At 35.3% G+C, this 22,726-nt stretch overlaps 1 protein-coding gene across 1 annotated transcript in view; it reads left to right on the top strand.

Annotated features, from left to right (window-relative positions):
* The window catches only part of LOC110026616 (lysine--tRNA ligase, chloroplastic/mitochondrial), a 105,401-nt gene extending 89,314 nt beyond the window's left edge, over window positions 1-16,087 (top strand). Inside the window, exon 14 of the mRNA XM_020727619.1 lies at window positions 15,895-16,087. Coding sequence (XP_020583278.1) covers window positions 15,895-15,987 — 93 coding nt within the window. The 3' untranslated portion in view covers window positions 15,988-16,087. The remainder of the gene's footprint in view (window positions 1-15,894) is intronic.
* Window positions 16,088-22,726: the final 6,639 nt, after the last annotated feature.

Here is a 22,726-nt window from a genome sequence, read left to right as displayed (position 1 = left end):
TAAGCTTAACTATGTAACCAAGGAGATACATGCCCGAGCCTATCCGGGAGGAGATAAAACGAGAGATCCACCTACTTCAAAGAGGCTTGCATATATTAAGAATGAAACATGGGGGGAGATTTCTCTCGACTGGGATCTGGAGAATCAATGGGGAGCAAGAGACGAGGATTTGAATCCCTTCCATAAGGAGGACTCTAGTGATGCATAAGAACGACCACAACACTTTGGAATCTAGATCAGAGGAGGATGAGAGAAGAGTCAGCATGTGGAGAATGAGAGAATCTAAAGATGAAGGGAGAGATTTAGCTCTAGTTCCTTCCAGCTTACTATAGACAGAAGATTCAAACTCTAGCTTCAGAAGTGGAGAGACCACTTTACCGGATGATCACCACGTCTCACAGGAAACGCTCAACCTCAAGATCTTACGGCCATATTACACCCAGGAGAATATCCAAGCTGATCCTGTCAGAATAAAAGTTGAGTCAGAGTGGAGAACAGATGGAACCAATCTGCATTTCTAAATCTGTTCCAACCAAGAAGTATTGCAAGTGTTGTGAATTTGGGCATGTTGAATTTAACTGCACAAGCAGGGGGTGATCTGTTTCACCGAGCAGGGCGTTCTTGAAAAATTGGGTAATGATATGGTAAACCTTGAAGACGGTGAGGGCACAAAGTAGGACCAGCTTCAAGTTGAAGAAATAAACAATGATCTAGAAGAAGATGCAAACTTCAGAGGGAATTCTCAATTTTTCGGCCAACGAGGAAGATGCACCATGGATTCCAGTTGACCTCGCGATAGAGATTTTAGCTGAGGTAACAGTAGTTGCTCTAGAAGGTAGTTACTCTAATGTAATGAGCATTCTGACAACTTACGAGATTATGTTGCCTCGAGCTAGCATTTTACAGCATTGAGAGGCGTATCAACAGGACTAAACTTAGATTTTCAAAGAGGCCCTGAATTTGGGGAGTCAATATCAGACACAGGATAATTCCAGATAAGAGAAATTCAGACCTTTCAGATTTATAGACTCGGCTCTGAGTTGCGGCTACTGAGGAAGGTCTCACATGTCAGAGATGAGGCCTTTTTGTGCCACGTCGAGAAATTCAAACTTTTCAATTCAGCATGTTACCCATCATCAGATGTCCAAGCAGGAGGGATGAACCCCTTTTTGAATATTTGTCTTAGGATTTTGATGGAGAAAAAAATTTTGCAATGGGATCCAAGTCCTATCACTGAAGAAGAGGGCTTTCCTGAGTGGTTGCTAGTGAGAGCAGTGCAGTTTGCCACAGATTTCAATTGAGTTGACTTCTCCTCACATCTTTTATCAGCTACATTACACTGTGTACGAGAAGTGAAAGAAGAAGGTTTCATACTTAAGAGCTTAAGAGTTATATTACGGGAACCTACATGCATATGTAGCTCCAACTTATAATGTGCCAAGAGGATGCATATTTATTTTATGAAGGTGTGTTGTGGAATGACAACACCAATATGATCGACCTCTCACGAGATTGCAACGTCACTCTTACCATCAATGTGGTAGACTTGACTCTACGCTACAAGGAATCAGAAGCTTCAGGGAATGAAGCTGAAGCTCCCCTAACCCTAGGAGATTGACGCGGGAGCTTAGGTCATGGTATTGTGGCAGCTACAATATCGTGAACCCTTTTTCCTATTTGATCCTTTTCTATTCTAGTTTAGTCCTATTCTAACTAGTAGTACTTATTATAAATACATTGTTTGATGTCCGAGTGTCAGGTTTTAGTGAGCTTTATTTCAGATTTCTGTCTAGACAGCCGTTGACGTACATTTTCCCCTTCGAGGGTTGTATCCGAGAGATAGAATAATGTTGTTGTTGTATCTCTCTCTCAAGGTGGTGATTATTTTCCTTCTATCTCATCTTCTCGCATTGCTCCTTGTCGTCATATCTAGCTCTAGCCACTTGCAACAGCATCCTGATTGTTGTTTCTACAATTTCAGCCGACCCCATCGCCTTCTCCCTGATCCTCGAACGTCTTCCCTCTGTTGTTTTCTTGTTGTCAAGTTCCTAAACAACCTTTTGTTGTTTGGGCTATCGCCCCATGTTGTGTTATTGTTTCAGCTGCCCATAACTGCTGCCACCCATCATCCACAGTCCAAAAACCCCTTCCCTAACTTGTTGCCACCTCTTTGAGTCCCTTAACCGTCACTACCATCACACTGATCCGCTCCAACACGAGTTGTGTGTTGGTTGTAACCTTTTATTTGCTTATGGTAATAATATTTATTTTTTCTGATGTGGTTTGGATTAACTTCGGTATCAATTAGATAAAACATTGTATATGTTATAACCCAAGCTGCCTTTTCTATTTCATACCCACTCTCATGTTATTTACTGCGCTAAACGAAGTGAAATGGAAGGGAATTGATGACATGGGAGCTACCCAAAGGATGTGGAAAAACTTACAGAGATCTGAGACCGGTCAGAACTGCGAATTGTAGGCCAACTATTCGTCCTTATGTGAATTTGGTGCCTACTTTCAATAGTGGGACCAATTTTATTACTTAGGGCTTAATATCTGATTTATCTTTTCATTTTTTCATGTGTTTTGTATCGGGACCATCGTCAATGTCTCCTCTTCCCTTCCAAAGTTGTATCCCAGGGTTCTAGGTGGTGCTTCAGTTGTTTCTTGGTCAGGTGATATTTATCCTTTTCAACTCCTCCACATTCTTTATTGTCCCGCACTCCTCATTGCAGGAACTTCAACAACAACTATTTGTTTTTTTTCTTGTAGTCTGCCCAACCATTATTCTCACTGCCCCATCCTAGGATAGCCCTCCTTTAACTATTTGTTTTTTTTCTTGTAGTCTGCCCAACCATTATTCTCACTGCCCCATCCTAGGATAGCCCTCCTTTGGCTATCCAATAGTCCTCTTAACCCATCGCAGTTCTAGCCATCCATCCTCGCTACAATCGTTGTTCCAACCCTTCCCATTTGTTGTCAACGTTGTTCCAACCTCCATGTCCGTTGCCATTGTTGTTCCAGCCCCCATCTTCATTGCCACTGTTGTTCCTACCCTCCTTTGTTTTCATCATCCCAGATAGTGTTGGCATGCCGATATTTGTTGCATGCTTGCTATCCAAAACTTGGGAAACCATTGTTTTTTTTTTGCTTGCTGACCACCTCATCCACCATTCTCATCACCTTCCTAACCCTCGCAGATCACCATCACCACCTTAACATTGACCCTAGTTTTATGTTGTGATTCGTGTTGTTATTTCTTATTTTAGCGTGTCTCGTTTCGTGTTTTTTGTTGTTTTCTCTTTCAAGTGTGTTTATTGTAACCACCTATTTTCTTTCAGCAAAAATATTTGCTTTTTCTATTAGTTTTGGGTTAACTTCGGTATCATTTGGTATCAGAGTTAGCCTAACCCTATTATCGTAGGGTTTCTAGCTTCCGCCCATACCCAACCCTAACTCCTAATTTTTTTCTTCCCACACTATATCGCTCCTATACATCTCTTAACATCTACCCACACCCAAAATTGAATCATACTACCAAGGCGGTAATTGCCAGAACCTAATCATAAGTTCATCATGAAAGAGATACAACAGAAACTCCATCAAGTGCTATAATGGCTTGATAAAACTGAAGAAAGAAACCATTCAGAGAGGTCATCTGAAATCCATTCGATTCTAGAGACGAAGAACCTCTACTCCAAGATTTGGTCATAAATATTTGAGAGGCTAGAATTTTAAGTATTAGTGGATTTGTCACATTTTGTTAGCCACTTGTATCTAGACGAGTTTATCGAGAGGCTTCAGATCGTGAAACTTTTATTTTGAGCACTAATAAACCCCACTAGATATAATGATGAAACTAGTTGCCAGCAAGCTAAAGAAAAGTGCATTATTTTGGTAAAAAATTTTGAAGAATCTATGCTGGCGTGAAGGAGAATATAAAATCATTACTTTGTTCAAGTAAAATAGGAGATGCAGCGCTCGTACCTACCAGCTCATCACAAATCCGATGTTCAGACCCCAACTTCAAAAGTAGAGAGAACACATCACTATGCTACTACCACATCTTATAGGTAGGGTTCAACCCCATGATCCTACAACAAGAGTACAATCATGGGAACATCAAAGCCAACTCTGCTTGAGAAAAACTGATACAGAGTGGAGAACAGGCGGAACTAATCCCCTTTCTCAAATTTATCCCAGCTAGGAAGTGTTTCAAGTGCCATGAGTTTGGGCATAGTGAATCATATTATACCACCAAGAGTGATCTTTTTAACTGATCAAGAAGCAGCTGAAGAAATAAACAGTGATTTGAGAGAAGATAATTTTAGAAAAGATTCTCAAATTTCAGTCGAGCAGGAATAAAAACCAGCGATTCTAGCCGATTCCATGAGAGCAACTCCAGCTGAATTAACAGTAGCTCTAGAAGGGAGTGTGCCTGAGGTAATGAACGTTCATGCAAAGTATAAGATCATGGTGCCCTGAACTATCTTTTTGTAGGCATTGAAAGGAGCATCAGTAGGTCCGACATTAGATGTCCAAAAGGGCCATAATATTGAGGAGTTGATACTAGACACGGGTCAACCTAAGATAAGAGAATTTTTTATTTTTAGATATATATAGCCTACATTCTGAGTTGCCTCTGCTGGGAGGTCCAATATGTCATAAATGAGGTTCTGTCATAAATGAGGTTCTTTTGTGCCACATTTGGAAGGCTTTATGGAGTTTTTTGATGTTAAATCTGTTCAGCAGTGTACCCCTAACATATGATCAGGTATGAGGGATGAACTGCAGCTTTGAAAATTTTTTTTGGAACATGGTGGGGAAGAAAATTTTATTATGGGATTCAGGTCCTACCAAAGAAGAATAGGTCTCTCCTTAGTGGTTTCTAGTAAGATTTACTAGTTTGCCATAGATTTCTTTCTAGAATTGATTCCTCATGACTGACTGGTCTATCAAATATATCCATCAAAGTACGAGAAGTGAGAAAAGCAGACTATAGATCGAGCTCGGAATTTCATGAGAATATGTCATTATGCATCTCCAGCTCAAGTTGAGCCAAAAGTGGATGGATACTTATTATTCTAGGATATGTTTTGGAATGACAATACATACATAATTGACTTATCAGGAGCCTGCGACATTTTTGCAACCTTCAAAGAGGCCAACCCGAGTACTATGAGAAAATAAAAGCTTCAACATATGAGGTTGAAGCTCCACCAACACTGGGAACTGACATGGGAGCTCAATTGAGAATTCTTTCTGCGATCCCTACTATAGTCCCACGAAACATGGGACCGGTCAGAACACAATTTTTAGAAGGGCACTAGACAGGTGGACTTAATTTTATGGGAAGTTATCTGTCCAAGTGAAAGGAGATAGTTTAGAATGTAAAAGCAATCCACTAGTAAAAACCAGAATTATGCCAAACACTCCTCAAGAAGCCAAAGAGTTTTACGAGGTGGTTATAGGCATGCTTGTGATTTTTTATCAGTTTTGGAGTATTATTTGATTCCGGTGCTTTGCTTTTCTTTATTTTTGAAGAACTTTTTGTATGTTTTGTATACAGATTGTTTGAATATGCCTTTTAGAGAGCTTTTGTGCATATAGAAAATATTTTTTTAGTGTTATATTCATAATAGAACGTTGTTGTTGTTGTTGTTGTTGTTGTTGTTGTTGAATACTCATATTAGAAACTAGCTGGTAGAGTGATACCAATTTGACGTTAAAACCTGGCATGTTTTTTCATAGAAATTAAGTCAAACACACACAAATTTTATTCATAATATTTTTAGTGTTATATTCATAATATTTTTTCCTGGCATGTTTTTTCATAGAAATTAAGTCAAACACAAATTTTATTTCGCGAACACCACATCAAAGCAATGCAACACTAATATGAAGATAAGCACCTACAATTTGAGAGGTAAATGATTTCTTTCAATTTCTACAATTCGAGAGGTAGGAAATCTCTCTCAGACACTAAACCTAAGATACATGATTCAATCATATGCATAAACCTAACCCTAAGCATAATAAACATATTTATACCCACTAATAATAGTAATAAAAGACTAAATTGCCCTTAGGTGTACAAAAAACCAAATTGCCTTCAGGTTAGGCATCGACGTAACAGTAACCCCCACCCCAAAAGACACCTTGACTTTTAGGTGGAAAACGTTAGAGTGCTCCTCCACCACAGTTGTCTCTAATTCCTCATCATCTTCCTCCTCGCCATGAACTATGAGAAATTGTAATTTTTTTCATCACAATGAAAACATAACCCTTCTTGGCTCGCTTATCTGAATCTCTATCTTTGTAAGGCGCGTGAGTGTCGTTCCCGGTCGTGGACCATTATTCCCGTCTCATGCAACCTCCCTCTGAACTAACACTGATTGAGTTTTTTGTATCGTTGTGGTTGTAGCAGTTCAGTGCGACCCTCCATCTGTGCTACTCCTGCTTGCCTTCTCTATTTGGTTCTTGTCTTCCAACATCTAGGCTAGTTCCATTATCTTTCTTGATTCCCATGGTTTCTATAGTTAGAGTGCTTTTCTGTATATCGGGCTTTATGGTCTTCATGAAATTCCACTACAATCCTGTTTCAAAAACCACCCTCAACCATCCCGACTATAGCTCGAATCTTTCTCTATATTCCAGGAAAGTTCCCTCTTGATTGAAGACATATAATTGCTCGTGTAGTTTTCCTTCTCAAATGCCTTGGAAACATTCAAACAAGCAATACTTAAATTCCTCCCACTAACAGATCAGACCTCCCTCCACTGAAATCATATTAGGGCTTTTCTCTCCAAACATAACTCTGCCACCATAAGTTTATTCATTCCATCTTGCTCATTCACCGCGAAGTATCATTCCACCCGATATCCCCATCCATATGCATCTTTCCCCTCGAATATCAACGTTTTGCAACTTCATCACCCTAGCATCTTCACCCCAACTTTCTCTCCCTCTGTAGTTTCCAACAACCAGCTAATTACTCGTGGCAATTGAGGTGAGTAATTACATTTTTAAATTTGAGTAAACATTTTTATTTCAAAATATATGTTAATTACATGTATATTGCAGTTCAGTGAGATTTATATTATAGTAGATTTTTCATATTGGTAGATATATAAAAGATACGTATGTGAGGTATGATATGTATGATAATTATGATGTACAAGATAGACATAATGGGAAAGATACACATGATAATCACGATAAAAAATGATATGCATGATATGGGTAAGAGATGCATTAGATAGATATATGAATGATATGAGAGATGTTTTATGATAGTTGTATAATAGAGTAAGAGTAAGTATGCATGTTAGTATATTGCATAAAAATGTTTTAGAATAATGTATGTATGAAGAATGAAATAGTTTATATATAAATATTTCTATGTGCATGGTCAGAGTTTGCCCCTTAATGGTACAAGGAAGGGGTGCACATAGAGTTTTTCTACCACCACAGACAATTGTGATAGTTCACTAATTGATGTATCGATGGGTTAATATCAGTCAGGGATGAGTAGATCAAAGCTTACCTTCTTAGAGAATTGTAATGTTTATCTCACTAACCACTATGCCAATGAGATAATATCGGTCAGGGGTAGGAAAGAACATTTCTACCCTAGACATTGTGATGTGTAGATCGCTAATCACTATGCCGATGGAAGCCGATAGAATAATATAGGCTAATGGTGTGTTAGGTTTATTGACGGTGATTCTCACAGAGATGCGTGTGTAAAATATAAAGTGAAAGTAGAGTTAAAGTATATGCTTATAAAAGATTGAATATTTTTATTTAGAAAAAGATATTGATGTTTTTTATTAGCATATATCAGATTGTTTATAAAAAATATGAAAAACTAGCATATTATAAAATTTCTTATAGATCCACATGCATATTGGATTCTATTTCTTTAATTATTGTAATTTAAAAGTGTGATTATTCCCGATTTATCTTTAAATAACTCACTATGTTGTTTTAATATTTTTTTTAGGTTTTAAACATTTAAACAAGATGAATAGAAGAAGAATAAATGTTTATAGAAGATGAGAATAATAAATAAACATGCACAAATTTCTACTTATTAATTTTAATTGCTTTTTTTAGTGGCTCTTTCATGCATTATTTGAGTATTAAATTATTAGTGATAGAATTAGAATAACAAAGAATTGATTTCCACTGTCTGAATGTTCATTCCCATTTTGGTTAACTTCAAGCCCCAGGCCGAGTCGTGACAGGTATAGTGAAGTTGTCTCAAACAGAATATGTTGAGAAGACCCTATACAGGTTCAAGATGAATGAGATAAAATCAGTTTGCACTTCATTAGGTCGTCACTTCAAGCTATCTGAGGAATTATCACCCAAATCTGAATCAAAGTAAGCACAAATATAAAAACTCCGTATACTTCAACAGTTGAAAGTTTGATGTATGTGGTTTTAGCTACAAGACCGGACATTGCATATCCAATGAGAGTGATCAACAATTACATGAGTAATCTATGGAAACATTATTGGGAGAAGGTGAAGTGGATACTCAAGTACTTGAGAGAAACAAATAACAATGTACTTTGTTTTTGAAGTATATGAATGTATCGATAGGGATATGTAGATTCAGATCTGATAGATTCTATTGACGGTTGAAAAAGAACAACAAAATATGTTTCCTTTGGGAACACAACAGTGAATTAGGTCTCCAGAATGTAGAAAATTATTGTGCTTTCGACTACATAAGCTGAGTACTTTGTTATCATTAAGGTTAACAAAGAAATCATTTTGCTTCAGAGCTTTATAACAGAATTGAGCAAGAAACAAGAGATTGTAAAGCATCGTAGTGATAGTATGAGTGTTATTGATCTAGCTAAGAATGTCATTTTTCATGTCAGGACAAAGCATATTCAGCTGAGTTATCATTTTATTTGTTCTCTGCTATAGGATAGTTAGTTATCTTTGAAGAAGATACATGCAACTCAAAATATTGCAGATATGTTCACTAAGATGGTTACAATTGAAAAATTGAAGCTATGTTTGGCTTCAATTGGAGTTTATGAAGGTTGAGACTAGGGGTAAGCCATATTATCATACACAACTATGAAAATGATGCAAGTTTGGAGAGGGGTTGCAGATCAATTTCTAAGTGGAAGATTGTTATGTGTGGACCTGATTAACAAGGAGAAGCCCCAAGGGGCTCTTCTGAGCTTGGCAGCGGGTGGCCTTAGCACTAGTGGGGCGCCTAAGCACTTAGCCAAAGGTTCCCATTCAGAAAACCTATCATTTGTAGGGGCACTTAGGCATCCAGAAGAGTCATTTCCAACATTCCAGAATAGTGCGCTCGGAAGCTTGACGCCTGGGGATGGCGCCTACGTGCCTGTAACTGATTTCTATTGTTCAAGGCTTTGTTTCTTCACTGTAGGAGGTGTGTGTCAATAATGCGAAGTGGTGATATGAGTTGGTGTTGATTTTTGTGAGTTCTCGTGTGAAAGAGAAAGACGAGGAGTGTTCTTAAGTTTCAGGAGAGCAGAGAAGCTCGAGTGTGGTGTAATCTGTATAATTTTCCCATTTTCATAGTGAATTTTCTAATCTGTTGTGGCTCCGTGTTTTTTTCTATGTTAAATCTTGGTGTTCTGTGTATCTTCTATATTTCCTTACTTTGTGTGCTTTTGTTCTAAGTTTTGTTTTGGATCTCTCGAATCACGTTCTACATTAATCTTAACCGCATAATAAGAAAAATAATACAAAAATCTAAAAATTGAAAATAGTAACATAGAATTCTCAAACAATAGAAAGGAAAGATAATACTATAGCCTTCGAAGTGCGAAGACAATGGGGATGATTTATTATCACCTGGTTTTCACTTCAAGATACAAAAAAATTACAGTTTGATATGAATAATGTGGTAAGGTGACTCCAAAATTACTCTCACTAAACAAAAGACTCCCTTTTATAGGCCAACCTACCTACTCCCAACCTCTAAAAAAAAGGACAAAAAATATCAGCTATGGCGTCATTCTTTTGGAATTTGAGAAACTTAATCTTGAAGTTTGACATCTGAATCAACTTCATAATGAGGAGATAAATTTATGAAATTGACACTAGCTTACGCGTGATAATCCCCTTGAAGGTTGATTTGATAAGCGTTATCATTGTTACCCTTCATAATTCGAAAAGGTCCATCAACCCTTTTATTAAAGTTGTCATGAGTTTATGGTGGGAATCGCTCTCACCGAAGACGAATCCAAATCAAATCACTTTCTTTATAGGATTCATATTCTTATTGGCTTGTCGTCCATAACTTTCATTTTGCTTCAGAATATTTTTTATCAAACCAACTCTCATATAATTTATGGGATTCATTCATTCAAACCTCATAATTAGGACTAGATTGATAATGGGCATGGTCGGAACGAGTTCGAGTGGAGGGTTAGGATTTCGACCATAGACCTCTTCAAAGGTCTATATTTAGAAGTTTGATTACGGGATTGATTATACGTGAACTCTAGTTATGGTAAAAGAAGGTCCCATTGTCGAATATTCTTGCCAACATAGCATCACAATAGATTACCCAAACTTCGATCGGCAGCCTTCGTTTGCCTGTCAATCACAATTGTGCAGCGGGACTATATTGAAGTTTAGCCCCCATCTTACCCAATAGGATTTTCCAAAATTGACTTAGAAATTTAATTTCTCGATCAGTTGTAATAGTGCGAGGAATTCCATGAAGCAGGACCACCTCTTGAAAATATAAATCAACTATGTGTGAAGCGTCCAAGGTCTTTTTACAAGATATAAAACAAGCCATTTTTGAAAATAGATCTACTACTATCATGATAGAACCTTTATTACGGTACAATCATGATGATGAAATCTAAACTTCATTAGTCCAAGGGCTCTTGGGTACAGGAAGTAGAAGATATAGCCCCATTTTTTGTGTTGAGCTTTAGCAATTCAACAAACTCGACATTGCTTGACATAGCGATTGACGTCCTTGATGATAGAAGGCTAATAGAACTTATCTTGCAAATTGTCTAAGGTCTTATCAAGACCTAATTGACTGGCTAAGTTTCCATCATGATATTCAGATAGAATGGCTCCTCTAGTGGAACACCTAGGAATACATGAGCAATTTCTAGGGATATGTTTTTTTCAAATGATTTTGAAATTAACATCTTGGCTTTATAATTCATATATTACCGCAAAACCATAACCTTTGTTTGTAAAGTTAAAATTATCAAGCTCCTTTTTCTTAGAGCATCAACAACTTTTTTCGAATTTATAGACTTGTGTTTTAAGATGAAATTGAAGGAAGATAAATGCTCAACCTATGTGGCACTTCTTTCTTTTAATTTGTTTTGATATGCCAACTCTGAAGGCATCACAGTCAACTTCGAACACATGATTAAAGTCGGGTAGTGCGAATACCGGAGCATAAGTAATTAACTTCTTCAAACATTCAAAACTAATTTGGGCTTGTTGGTTGCAATAAAATTGCGTGGCTCAAGTTTTTGACGAACTTGCAATAGAAAAAGTCTAAACCATGGGACTGTCCCACTTTTGTAAAATAAGAAGGTTGCAGCTAGTCTTCAATGGCTAGAATTTTATCTAGATTCATCTCTATGCTTGTTGTTTTTATTATAAAACACAAATAGTTAGTTTAGTTGTTATGAATTTACATTTTGTCGTGTTAGCAAACAATCGTTGAACACGGCTTGAAAAGCAATATGTATGTGTTGTTAATGTTCTTTCATCATTTAGCTATATATTAGGATTTCATCGAAATAAACTGATATAAAGTTTTCATAAAAAAGATTGAAACACTTTATTCATTCAGCGCATGAATGTACTTGGTGCGTTAGATGGTCCATACAACACACCATCCATTCGTATAAAATGTCACAAGTTTTAAAATTTGTTTTTCATTCGTCCTTGGGGATTACTTCAATTTGGTGATATTCACTCTTTAAATCTATCTTGGAAAAGGTTGTGGCTCCCTTTAGTTGATCAAAGAGGTCGTCGAGTCATGGAATTGGACCTATATTTAATGGTTATCATGTTCACTGCCCGACTATAAATGTTAATTCTCTAGAAAGATATCCATGGGTTGGAGCTCAATCGAACTAATCCTTTTTTAATCAAGCCATCGACTGGCGCTGAAGTTCTTCATGTTCCATAGGAGACATTCGATAAGCGGAATGATTCAGAATGACGGAACCGGGGATCAAATCAAAAGTGTGTTGAATTTTGTGCATGAGAGGTAAACCCATAGGAATTTCTTCTAGAAAGATATCAACAATCTCATGTATCAACGATTTAACCTCTTGCGGAATGGAATGGAGCTCGGAGTTGGCTTATGCTATGAATAAGGCAAATCTAATTGTTGCCTCCTTCAAAATTTTCAAGAATAACGATTGATTCATGGTTTGGGATGATGATTCTCAAGGGAGTTCTTTATTCATTGGTGTTAGGACAATATGGCTTCGATCCTTAGTCAAGGAAAATGTGTTTGCAAACCCATCAGGGTTTGTTCAACGATCTTATTTCCATGGATCCCAATAATAGATGGCAAGCGTCAATAAGAATCACATCATAACACACCTCGTGAAACTTTTGTTCAATAGAAACTAAACAAAGCATTGTTTGGTGAATTTAATTGCGTTACTCTTCTTGAGCCAAGTGAGTTGGTATGGTTGAGGATACGGTTTGTAAGCAATCCAAGTTTTACCCCTATTATAGTGGAAGCTACATTTTCATAGCTTCCCCATCTATAATAAGTTTGCAAACATTATTATTAACTATAAACTGAGTCATGGACATGTCATGATGAAGCCATTCATTGTCGAAGCTGTATTTAGTGTTCAATAGCCTTTTGAGAACAAATAGTTCTCATTCATCCACTTGAATGATTTGTTCCTCATTGAGAGGGTTGTAACTGCTCTCATATTGAACTTCTTACTCTGAATTCACTTCTTCAATGAAAGAAATTAGTTGATGATTTAGGCAATTGGTAGCGATATGGTCAAATCCATGACACTTAAAACATCTACGAACATAAGAATTTGGTGACATCTCCATGGATCCTCGATTCAATCCTCCTTTTTTTGCCGCTGAATTATCCTTGGCACTTCAAGTACTTCAATTTTTATTTTAACATGACACACACACACACACATAACGTGAATGTGAAGATTTCTCTTATTAGTTGTTATGATCGATCCTTCCCCTAACCCGCGCGTTCTAACTTCTCCTTCGAGACTGCAATCACTAATTATTAGTCCTAATTTTAATAAAACTTGCCAATAAGATTATTAAACATAACCACACATTATAACACTTAATCATACAATAATATAAATAAATTAATTTATTAAAATCTCAATTATACCTTATAAACATTTGGTCTGCCCTAACTCATTTGAGCTCAGCAGAGAAATTATTCCCTACGGAGTACGCACGCAGCTCTGCGTGTGTTACTCCACTAATATGTCGCCATGTGTGCTGTATCGGAGGGTTATTAAAGAGGTTCAGCGCGTAGTTATTAGGGGTTATTGGATGGTTATTGTGGCTTTATTAGAGTTAATACTCTAATAACCTCCCAATAATCCCGCAATAACACTAAAAAAATTTAAAGTAAAACTGTGGAGGTTATTGGAGCAGAAACATGAAGGGTATTGGAGGTTGTTAGGAGGTTATTGGGCTGAATAACCCTCCAATAACCCCTCAATAACCTCCGCGGTTCTGCTCCAATAAATGGGGCCAATGTAGCACACTTGGCGGTATATTACTGGAGTACTCCGTAGGATTCCTTTTTATTCTTTTTTAGTCGTAGTTTGTTTCAACAGATTATTAAAGGCTTATTCCTTCTCTTGCCTTCGACCTTGATTCAATCCATAGCTGCTTGCACACGTCTTCTTCCTCTCCATCGACCTTGTCTTTCACCTTACGCAAGCACGGTAACAATGCACGAAGCCGATCCTCCTTTTTTACTCTGTAAGCAGAGCTCGGACTCGACTTCGAAGGTTTTCTCCTTCAACTTCTTCTTCTTCCTCTTCCACTGCACGCACTCGGTTCTTCTGCTTCGATCTCAACGAACTCAATAGAGCGTGCACTCAGAGGCTTCAACTCTCCTTATTTCTCTTCCTCTACTTTCTCTTTTGAGAACAGAACGAAGGTTACCTTCTTCCTCCTCCTACTTCTTCAGCTAGGGCACACACGTTCATTCCCTCTCTTGATCTCTTTGTTTTTCTTTCTCTCAATCTCTCCCGCTATCTCTTGTTCGTTCGCTTCTAATTGATGGTTTGAATGGAGAGATGATCGAATGATAGTGATATGTTTGATTCGAGAGGATGTGTCTCCCTAACCGCCAGTATCCGTTTATTATTATTTTTATTTATTAATTTTATTATTAATTTTTTTAACTCTATGTTATTACATCTATAATGTGTTCTTTTTAATTTGATCGCCACTAACTTGACAACATGTTCTTGCAGTACTTCTTTGAATTCAAGATTTTGTTCAGCTGTATGTAGCAACTCATCCAGATCCAATCTGCCCTCGAATTCAGAAATGTTGATTTTGATTCTGAAATCTATTTACACGGCTTAGTATTCATATAGGCTGTCATCCTAACTAGATTATTGATGGAATTTGTTCTCTTCTTCCTTTCCAATCACCTCATTTCGTGATTCTTGTTGTCTCTCTCTAAAATCCCGATGTTCAAGAACTGTCAATATCTCTTGCAAGTTGCAAGCGACAAATTTCTCGTTGCAAGTCTTTCATGACTAATTCTTCGGCTGGACGTACGTTGTTTTTTCTCTGCGGCGTCCTGAATGTTTTATTGCCTGCTGTTTTGATGGAAGAAGTTCAAAGAGGGAAGAATGCAGTCGCTGATACCACCTGAAACGGGAGACACAGCAGGGAAGAAACAAGAACACAGAACACTATCTATTGCAAGAAGCTAAAACCAAAATTCAGGTGATTCTTCATGGCGAACACTGAGAAAGACAATAGTGAAACCTGAAAACGGAAAACTGTAATCCAGAATTTAGAGAAAAGTTAATACAAAAGCCTTCAAAATGAGAGGCAGTGGGGATGCCTGATCATCACCTGATTCAACTCTACAATAAAAAAACTGCAATTCCGTTTAAAGAAACCGACAGGGTACACAGATAGGACCCTAAAAACTGCTCTCCCTAAGCAGAAATTAGACATAAAATAAGAAAAGAGAAGTAATTACAAATATGAGACTCCCTTCCCAAACAACATAGAAATATCAGCTCCGGCATCAACCACTTTATCGTAACTGATGAGTAGGTGACAAAATAAGGATTGAAAGCTTTAGCATTACATATTGTGTAATACTAATTAAACTATCATAAGCATACCCAAGAAAAGACAACTGAAAGTAAGCGTTTCATAGTACTAGTTGTTCTTTGTTAAGGATATAATGTTTGATAAAAATAGTGAAGAAAACACACTTCGTATTTACTAGGCAACTATTGAAAGTGCACCAATAATTACCTGCGATTTTTAAGATTTTCACTCTAAGGTACGCAAATGATGAATAAAATATTGCATTTTCTTGATTCTGTGTTGCAGTTATTTCAATCTACTTAATGCAAGGATTAATGGCATGTTAATATAGAATTAATTTGTATGCAACCAATCATATAGTGTGAAACATGTTTAGGAGTCTTCCAATTATAAAACCTAGATCTTTACTAGTTTCACATGCAATGGAACAATTTTCTTCTTTCTTTTTTTTTTTTTCTGATGAACCTTTTCTCGTGCTTAGTCTGCAAAATGTTAGGTGTCTCCATTTTTTGCTTGCTGCATGATTTTATATGTTTTTAAAATATTGTTCTCCACTAACAGTTTATTTTTTGATAGGGACTTGGAATTGATAGATTAGTGATGCTTCTTACTAATTCTGCCAGCATTAGGGACGTTATAGCATTCCCTGTTCTCAAGAGTCAGCAGTAGGATTTCTTCGGAAAAGCAAAGATTACCATTTAGAGCGTGCCTCCTGTAACTTCATTTAATAATCTATTAATTTTAATGCCTCTATTTTAGATTCCTTCAAGGCTAACTTCCATATATATATATATATATATTGATGATTGGTCACTACAAGAAGACAATAAGAGTTCGCCTTTTGTTCAAATTAAACCAATGGCAGAAAGAGCTCGAGAACTTTTCGAATTTTGTTTCTTTCATGCTTGTATGCCAGATTAATTTATCTTGCCGATTTAAGGGTATTGGTGATTGAGACTTTACATTCCATGTATCGCGGTTTATTCAGCAAATCAATGCCATTTTTTTGTATTTATGATTATTTAAACAATAGCCCCACATTAGCATAATGTAAGTTTTACTGTCACATACTGCGGAAGCTATTTTGTTCTTTTATGAGTCGCCTTATTGAGATGATCTGTCATGCAAACAGCATTCAATTTCATTTGTTTTTAGTTTTATTTTTATGTTTTACTTCTTTGTAATGCCTTTCTGCATGATAAAAAAAAGTTAATGAAACAGTAGTTGCTTTTCATTCTTGTAAAAAATGCCAACTGGAGGAATAAAAAAAAGGTGCATTTATTTATTTTATATTTTGAAACTGAAGCTGTTACATTTGAGAAAGCTTTTTGTTTAGTTTATAGAAACAAAAGGATTTCAAAGAATAGGCTTTGATGCCATGCTTTGCCTAAAATAACTGGACTTTCAGGCATTGGTGATGGATTTGATGTAATCTTTGCTTCAGCTAATCCTTATTTTTCATACCTCAAATATATAATTTCGAAGAAACAATTCTCTTTGAACTAAGACCAATGATTTCTTTTATGTTGCCTTGTACTTTATCTTAGATGTTTGGTTTGTTGAAAAAGTGTTATGGTATAAAATGAATGTATTGCAGAATTATTATATTTGGAATGTTTTTTTTCGAATTATTTCATTTATTGTAAAATGAACTTCTGATATCATAATTTTTTATTTGGGTTGAAAAAAAAATGAATATAAATTATTGGTGGGAAAGAATGGTGGTGATGGTGGTTGTAATTGTAGTCAGAGGAGGCGGTTGACAGCTGGGTGGGAAGGAGTGGTGGTGATGGTGGTTGTAATTGTAGTCAGAGGAGGCGGTTGACAGCGGTAGCGGTGGTGGTGGTGGTGACGAACAATGATGATGGTGGGAGGTAATGGTTGGTGGTGGCAGGTGATGACAAGTTGGGATAGGTGGTTGTGCAAGTGGTAGGGTTGTCAATTTGGCTCGTTGTCGTGAACAGCTCGTGTTCGGCTCGTTAAGCAGCTCGTGTTCGAGTTGTTCAATGATGATGGTGGGAGGTAATGGTTGGTGGTGGCAGGTGATTACAAGCTGGGATAGGTGGTTGTGCAAGTGGTGGTGGCAGGCGGTAATGGTGGTCAGAGGTAGTGTCGGGCAAGCATGGTAGTGGTGGCAGGCAATGGTGTGTGGAGGTAATAGCTGGTGGAGGCGGTGGTTGGTGATGGTGGTTGTTGGCAGCCAGTGTAGGTTAAAGGCGTTGGATAGCGGGCGGCTGTAGTGGCAAGTGGCAACACTTTTCGTAGTTATGTATTTAGAATTCAGTCATATCTAACAAATATCAAATACAAAGAAAATGATTAAAGGAATGACTTCTAAGTTCATTCGTGTTTTACACTAGTGTTTATAATTCCTTCCATCAAACACCTAAATTTTAAATCTTTCAAAGAGGAATGCATTTGTCAAGCAAACAATCCTTTAAAAATAGCGGGCGGCTGTAGTGGCAAGTGGCAACACTTTTCGTAGTTATGTATTTAGAATTCAGTCATATCTAACAAATATCAAATACAAAGAAAATGATTAAAAAATGATTAAAGGAATGAATTCTAAGTTCATTCGTATTTAACACTAAGTTTATAATTCCTTCGATCAAACACCTAAATTTTAAATCTTTTAAAAAGGAATGCATTTGTCAAGCAAACAATCCTTTAAAAAATTAAAATTCATAACATCTAATAGATTTCTTTTATTTGTTGATCAAACAACCCCTTAAAAAAGTAAAAGGCATAACAATTATTATTGCCGTTGCAATTTTGAAATATTTTTTTTGCATGATTAAACTTAATAAATAAAGTAGTTTTTTCTTTCATTCTTATAAACATGTCAACATGTTTTTTGAAACGTGGTGATTGATGGTTGTCTTATGAAACGATTCAAAATGAAAAAGAAGTGTTTCTTAAAAAAGCTTAGGTTTTATTTTATTTACCAAAAAATATTCAAAACAAGACAAATTTACTTGTATGTTTACTTGGAGTGATTGATTTTTTTTTTTTTTTGGACCAAACGATGGAGCGACATTATTATGGGCTATAGTTCTTATTTGTAGTGTGAGCGAATAAAAGAGCGTTTTAGTTTTCGCAAAGCTTAACCATAAGCATTTCTATCATATCTAATTAATCATGAAATTCTCATTATAGAAGATTGAATTTAGTCATCACCCCTTCCAATGCTAATAGTCTTAGGTTATAATAGAAATGGGATTAATGATATCCCTTGGTTAGAAAATTAATAAGGATTCAACTTTATAGTACGTGTTATATATTTTATCAATTAATTGTTTCAAGTTCAAGTTTTATTCATTAGATACAAAATTAGGTTCAAATAAGATTAAAATTTGTTAAAAGAGCTCTATACACTTAATTTGACTTCCTATTATGTGTTTGACTAGTGTTTAAACAATGTTGAACTTGTTCATTTTTGAACTTATAAGTCCATAGATTGATTTTAGTTACGAGGATTATTTTTCAATTTTTGTTCATACAGAATGATATACATTCAATTTTGTTTTTTTCAATTTGTTTGGTTTTGTAAATACTTTTATAGCCTACAATTGAATCAACATATTTATTTTATAGATGATTTTATAACATCTTTTTGATTCAACCAGTTGTGATAAAAGTTAGTCGCCTTTATTGTAAATTATAACTTATATGTAAGCTATGCCTTGTTAAAAGTATAGTTTGTTATTATATTAACTTTTTGTCCTTTAAATTTTTTTGGCATAAATGTTCTCTATGTTATTTTAGAGAAATGATAAATTGTTTTAAATTTGAATCATGTTCAAATAAAATGATAATTATCTTCAAATTTTGAACTTCGGTGAAACTTTTAATTAGACATTACCTAACTTAGAGTAAATTTAGTTGAACATGTTTGGACTTGGTTTACTTCAAACCTAGATCAAAATTATTCTATCATCTCCAAATTTTAGTCAAACCATAATTGAACAAGTTGGAAACTTGTTCAATTTCTTTTTTTTCTTTTTTCAGATTTTGCAGAATTAATGTAGCACATGCATGAAAGGTTGTTGAACCAATCACAAGGGTCAAGCAAACAAGAACTATTGTCCAAATCACAAGCCAATCTAAGCCAATCTAATTTTTTTTCTTTTAATTTAGTTTTATTTTTTAAAGTCTAGCTTTATGTTTTGATCCTATCAACCTATTATTCATCAAGCATTTTATTCTTTTTGTGAAAAATAATAATAATATTTTGTTGTGGGATGTTTATTGCTCTCCCTGCAATCACCATTTTTTTCTACTTAAATCTCACGCAAAACTCTACCGAAATCCCAACTTCAAGTGGTAGGTCAAGGCTATGATTAATTTGAACTAGTATTATTTTTTTATCCTTTAGCCAAATCTAAATCCCTATAAAATTTAGTGAAAAACTCCATGCCAAATCAGCTACTTTTTCTTTTAGATAACTAGAGCTTTTAATGTTATTTTTTCAAGCTAAGAAACCCTTTTCATGGCAAAATTAGGTTTATGTAAGACTTAGTCTCCAAATAAATTCTTTTAAATAAATTCTTAGTCTCCAAAATTTAGTGGGCAAATTAGGTTTATGTAACATCTCTCCAAAATTTAGTGGGCAAATTAGGTTTATGTAAGACTTAGTCTCCAAATAAATTCTTTTAAAAGGAAATAATTAAAATGCCAAAAAAAATTATAAATATTTTTAGGAACATTTAAACATCATATAATAAAATTATTTAACTAATTATAATCATTGGGATTAGCTTTCTTCTCTAGTGTAAAGGCTAAAGTAAGATTTAAGGGTTTTAAATTTTTGGGCCATATTTTGTATAATTTTGTGTTTCTAATAGTTTGACCCATCTAAATCTTAGCTTATTAATTTCAAAATGTCAAAGATATCAATTGAAGCATCCTAGCTCAAGATAACTTATCTCTCTAAAGCAAGCCCTAACTATCACCCTAACATAATTGTTATCTAAGCAAGAAACTAGATTTGAAGAAGAACCTACAGAAAGAAGTGTTTTTGCAATAGATTTTGGATAAAACTTTTTTAAAAAATATATTTTTTTTTAATCAGCTTCTTGCACTATTACATTATATCTACAACTTCAATTCACATTTATAAGATTAAGCTAAAGTTAACTAACATGAAGCAATTTGAGGGACAAGCCAAAATGAGTAATGAACTAAATGTTTGGGTAAATAATCATAATGGTTAATTAGAGCAAATTTATTAAATCCTAGTGGATAATAGCAATAATTACTAACCTTTTTTTGAAGTCATGATGGGCCAAATTGTTTAGTTGAACATTAGGCTGTGAACAACAACTATAGCAACCACCTAACTCCTCTCATCTAGGAATGTACGCGCAGAGAAGCAAAGTTATGTTAAGTATGAATAAGACCACAAGAATTATCTTAGGGTAGATGATTAAATTGGGACTATTGAAAAATTGGTGGCTTAACTAGAAATGTAGCATTAGAAGCATTCATGTTTGATGGAGTCCATAACCCCAATAAATTTCTTGAATAGTTCGACAACATGGATTTATTTGCTTGTTATAAGATGGTTGATAATTAGAGAGTGACTTTATCAAAGAAAAAAAGATTGTTGGTCGTGTAAGAATTTACTAGTCCAATATTTGGATAAAGAAAGACAGACCAGGAAGAGATGATCCCAATCTTCTTGAGAATATTTCATGGGTAATCAATGAATCTTAAGAAACATAATATGTCTATCATTAAAACATGAACACCTCTAAGGATCTAATGGCATCATTCTAATAATAATGATTTCTCACTTATTAATAAATTTATCATAGGGGTTGGAATGGACATTAACACCAAGATTGAGTTATAAGACCCTCAAACTTAGAAAATGAATTTAATTATACCCTCCTTTTTGGGAAAAAAAAACTCATCAATCTACGTGAGTGGAACATAATCTAACTCTTAATATATCTTACAATCTAATGCTAGATCTAATTTTCCACATATTATTGTTTTTAACACTAAAGCCATACTTAAAATCGACCTTAATGGATAACAAGGTTATCACTCTCTTTAAATGCCATAAAAAAAGAATATAAAAATGTAAATGCAAACCTTGCTTTTTATTATTCATGATATAAATAATAAGAATATTGCGGAGCTCATGATGATATACCCCTTTGAAGATGATTTGAAAAGCTTGATAAGGCACCCCATGAGTATGATGATATATCTAGCTTATAACCATAATTAATTTAAAAACTGGTTATGAGAAAAAAAATTTATTGTACCATTAATTTGTTGGTAGCCCCCTTATTGTGGCAGGATTAAGATCAACGTAGATGGGAGTTGGAAGGCCATTGTTGCTAGTGTTGGGGGTGTTTTCAGGAACCATTTGGGACACTGTTTATATTTTTTCTCTTCTCTTGTGCACGCACATTCTCTCATTGAGGCTGAGGGCTGGGCTATATTTTTTTTGTTTTGTTAAATTTTGTGATTTGTGATTTTTAATTTGGTCCTCCCTTAAAATTAAAACTGATTCTATTGCAGATCTGAACTACATCTCCAGAAAGACAAAACCTTTCGGGAATTTGCTTATCTATCTCAATAGAATATGGATATACATTGACATGCATAAACTCAAGGTCCAATGAAATTTTATTTATAGAGAAGGTAAATCACTTGCTGATTGGCTAGCAAAACATGGCTCTTTGGGGGTATATGTTGGTGTTGTGCCTCCCAAGAATCTTAAAATTTTTTTAAGGGGTGATCAATTAGATCTACATTATATTCAAAGTCAATTACGAGTTGGTGGAATGCTAGTAGTCCTAGATTTATATGTCTATTTTCTTATTTCCTTCTTTATTGCATTTGGTTTCTCTATTACAGGCTACTTAATTCTTTCTTGGGTTTTCATGGAGACATGCTAATCTTGTTGTTGGTTGTTGATTTTGGTTGTTATTTCGATCTCATCATGTGTTTGTAATGTTTTTGAAGGTTGTATCTCAAAATTGGGTGGTGTTATTCATAGCTGCATCTTACATTTTGGGGGTTTTACTGAAAGATTTAATTCGTGGGCTCTCTCCATACTATATATTTTGTAACATTTTGTGTTCAAAGGTGTTATTCACGGTTTTACCTTGCATAGTGGCGGTGTTATCAAAAGGTTCCCTTCCCGGGCTCTCTGTAAACTGTTTTGTTTTATTCTACATTTTGGTGGTGTTATTCCTGGTTTGCTGGCTAGTTGTATCACTCTGCATTTTGGTGGTGTCTTTGACGGCTTTATCTCTCTATGGTGGAGTTATTGATGGTGGTATTTTTTTAATTTTTTTATTGACGGGTTTATAACTTATATTTGATAATTAGGATATATTAAAATTTTAAGAAATAATGCTACATAAAATTTGTGATTAAATATTTTACA

This window comes from Phalaenopsis equestris, unplaced genomic scaffold (assembly GCF_001263595.1).
Source record: "Phalaenopsis equestris unplaced genomic scaffold, ASM126359v1 Scaffold000387, whole genome shotgun sequence".
Taxonomy (NCBI): domain Eukaryota; kingdom Viridiplantae; phylum Streptophyta; class Magnoliopsida; order Asparagales; family Orchidaceae; genus Phalaenopsis; species Phalaenopsis equestris.
This window is presented reverse-complemented; position numbering and strand designations above follow the sequence as displayed.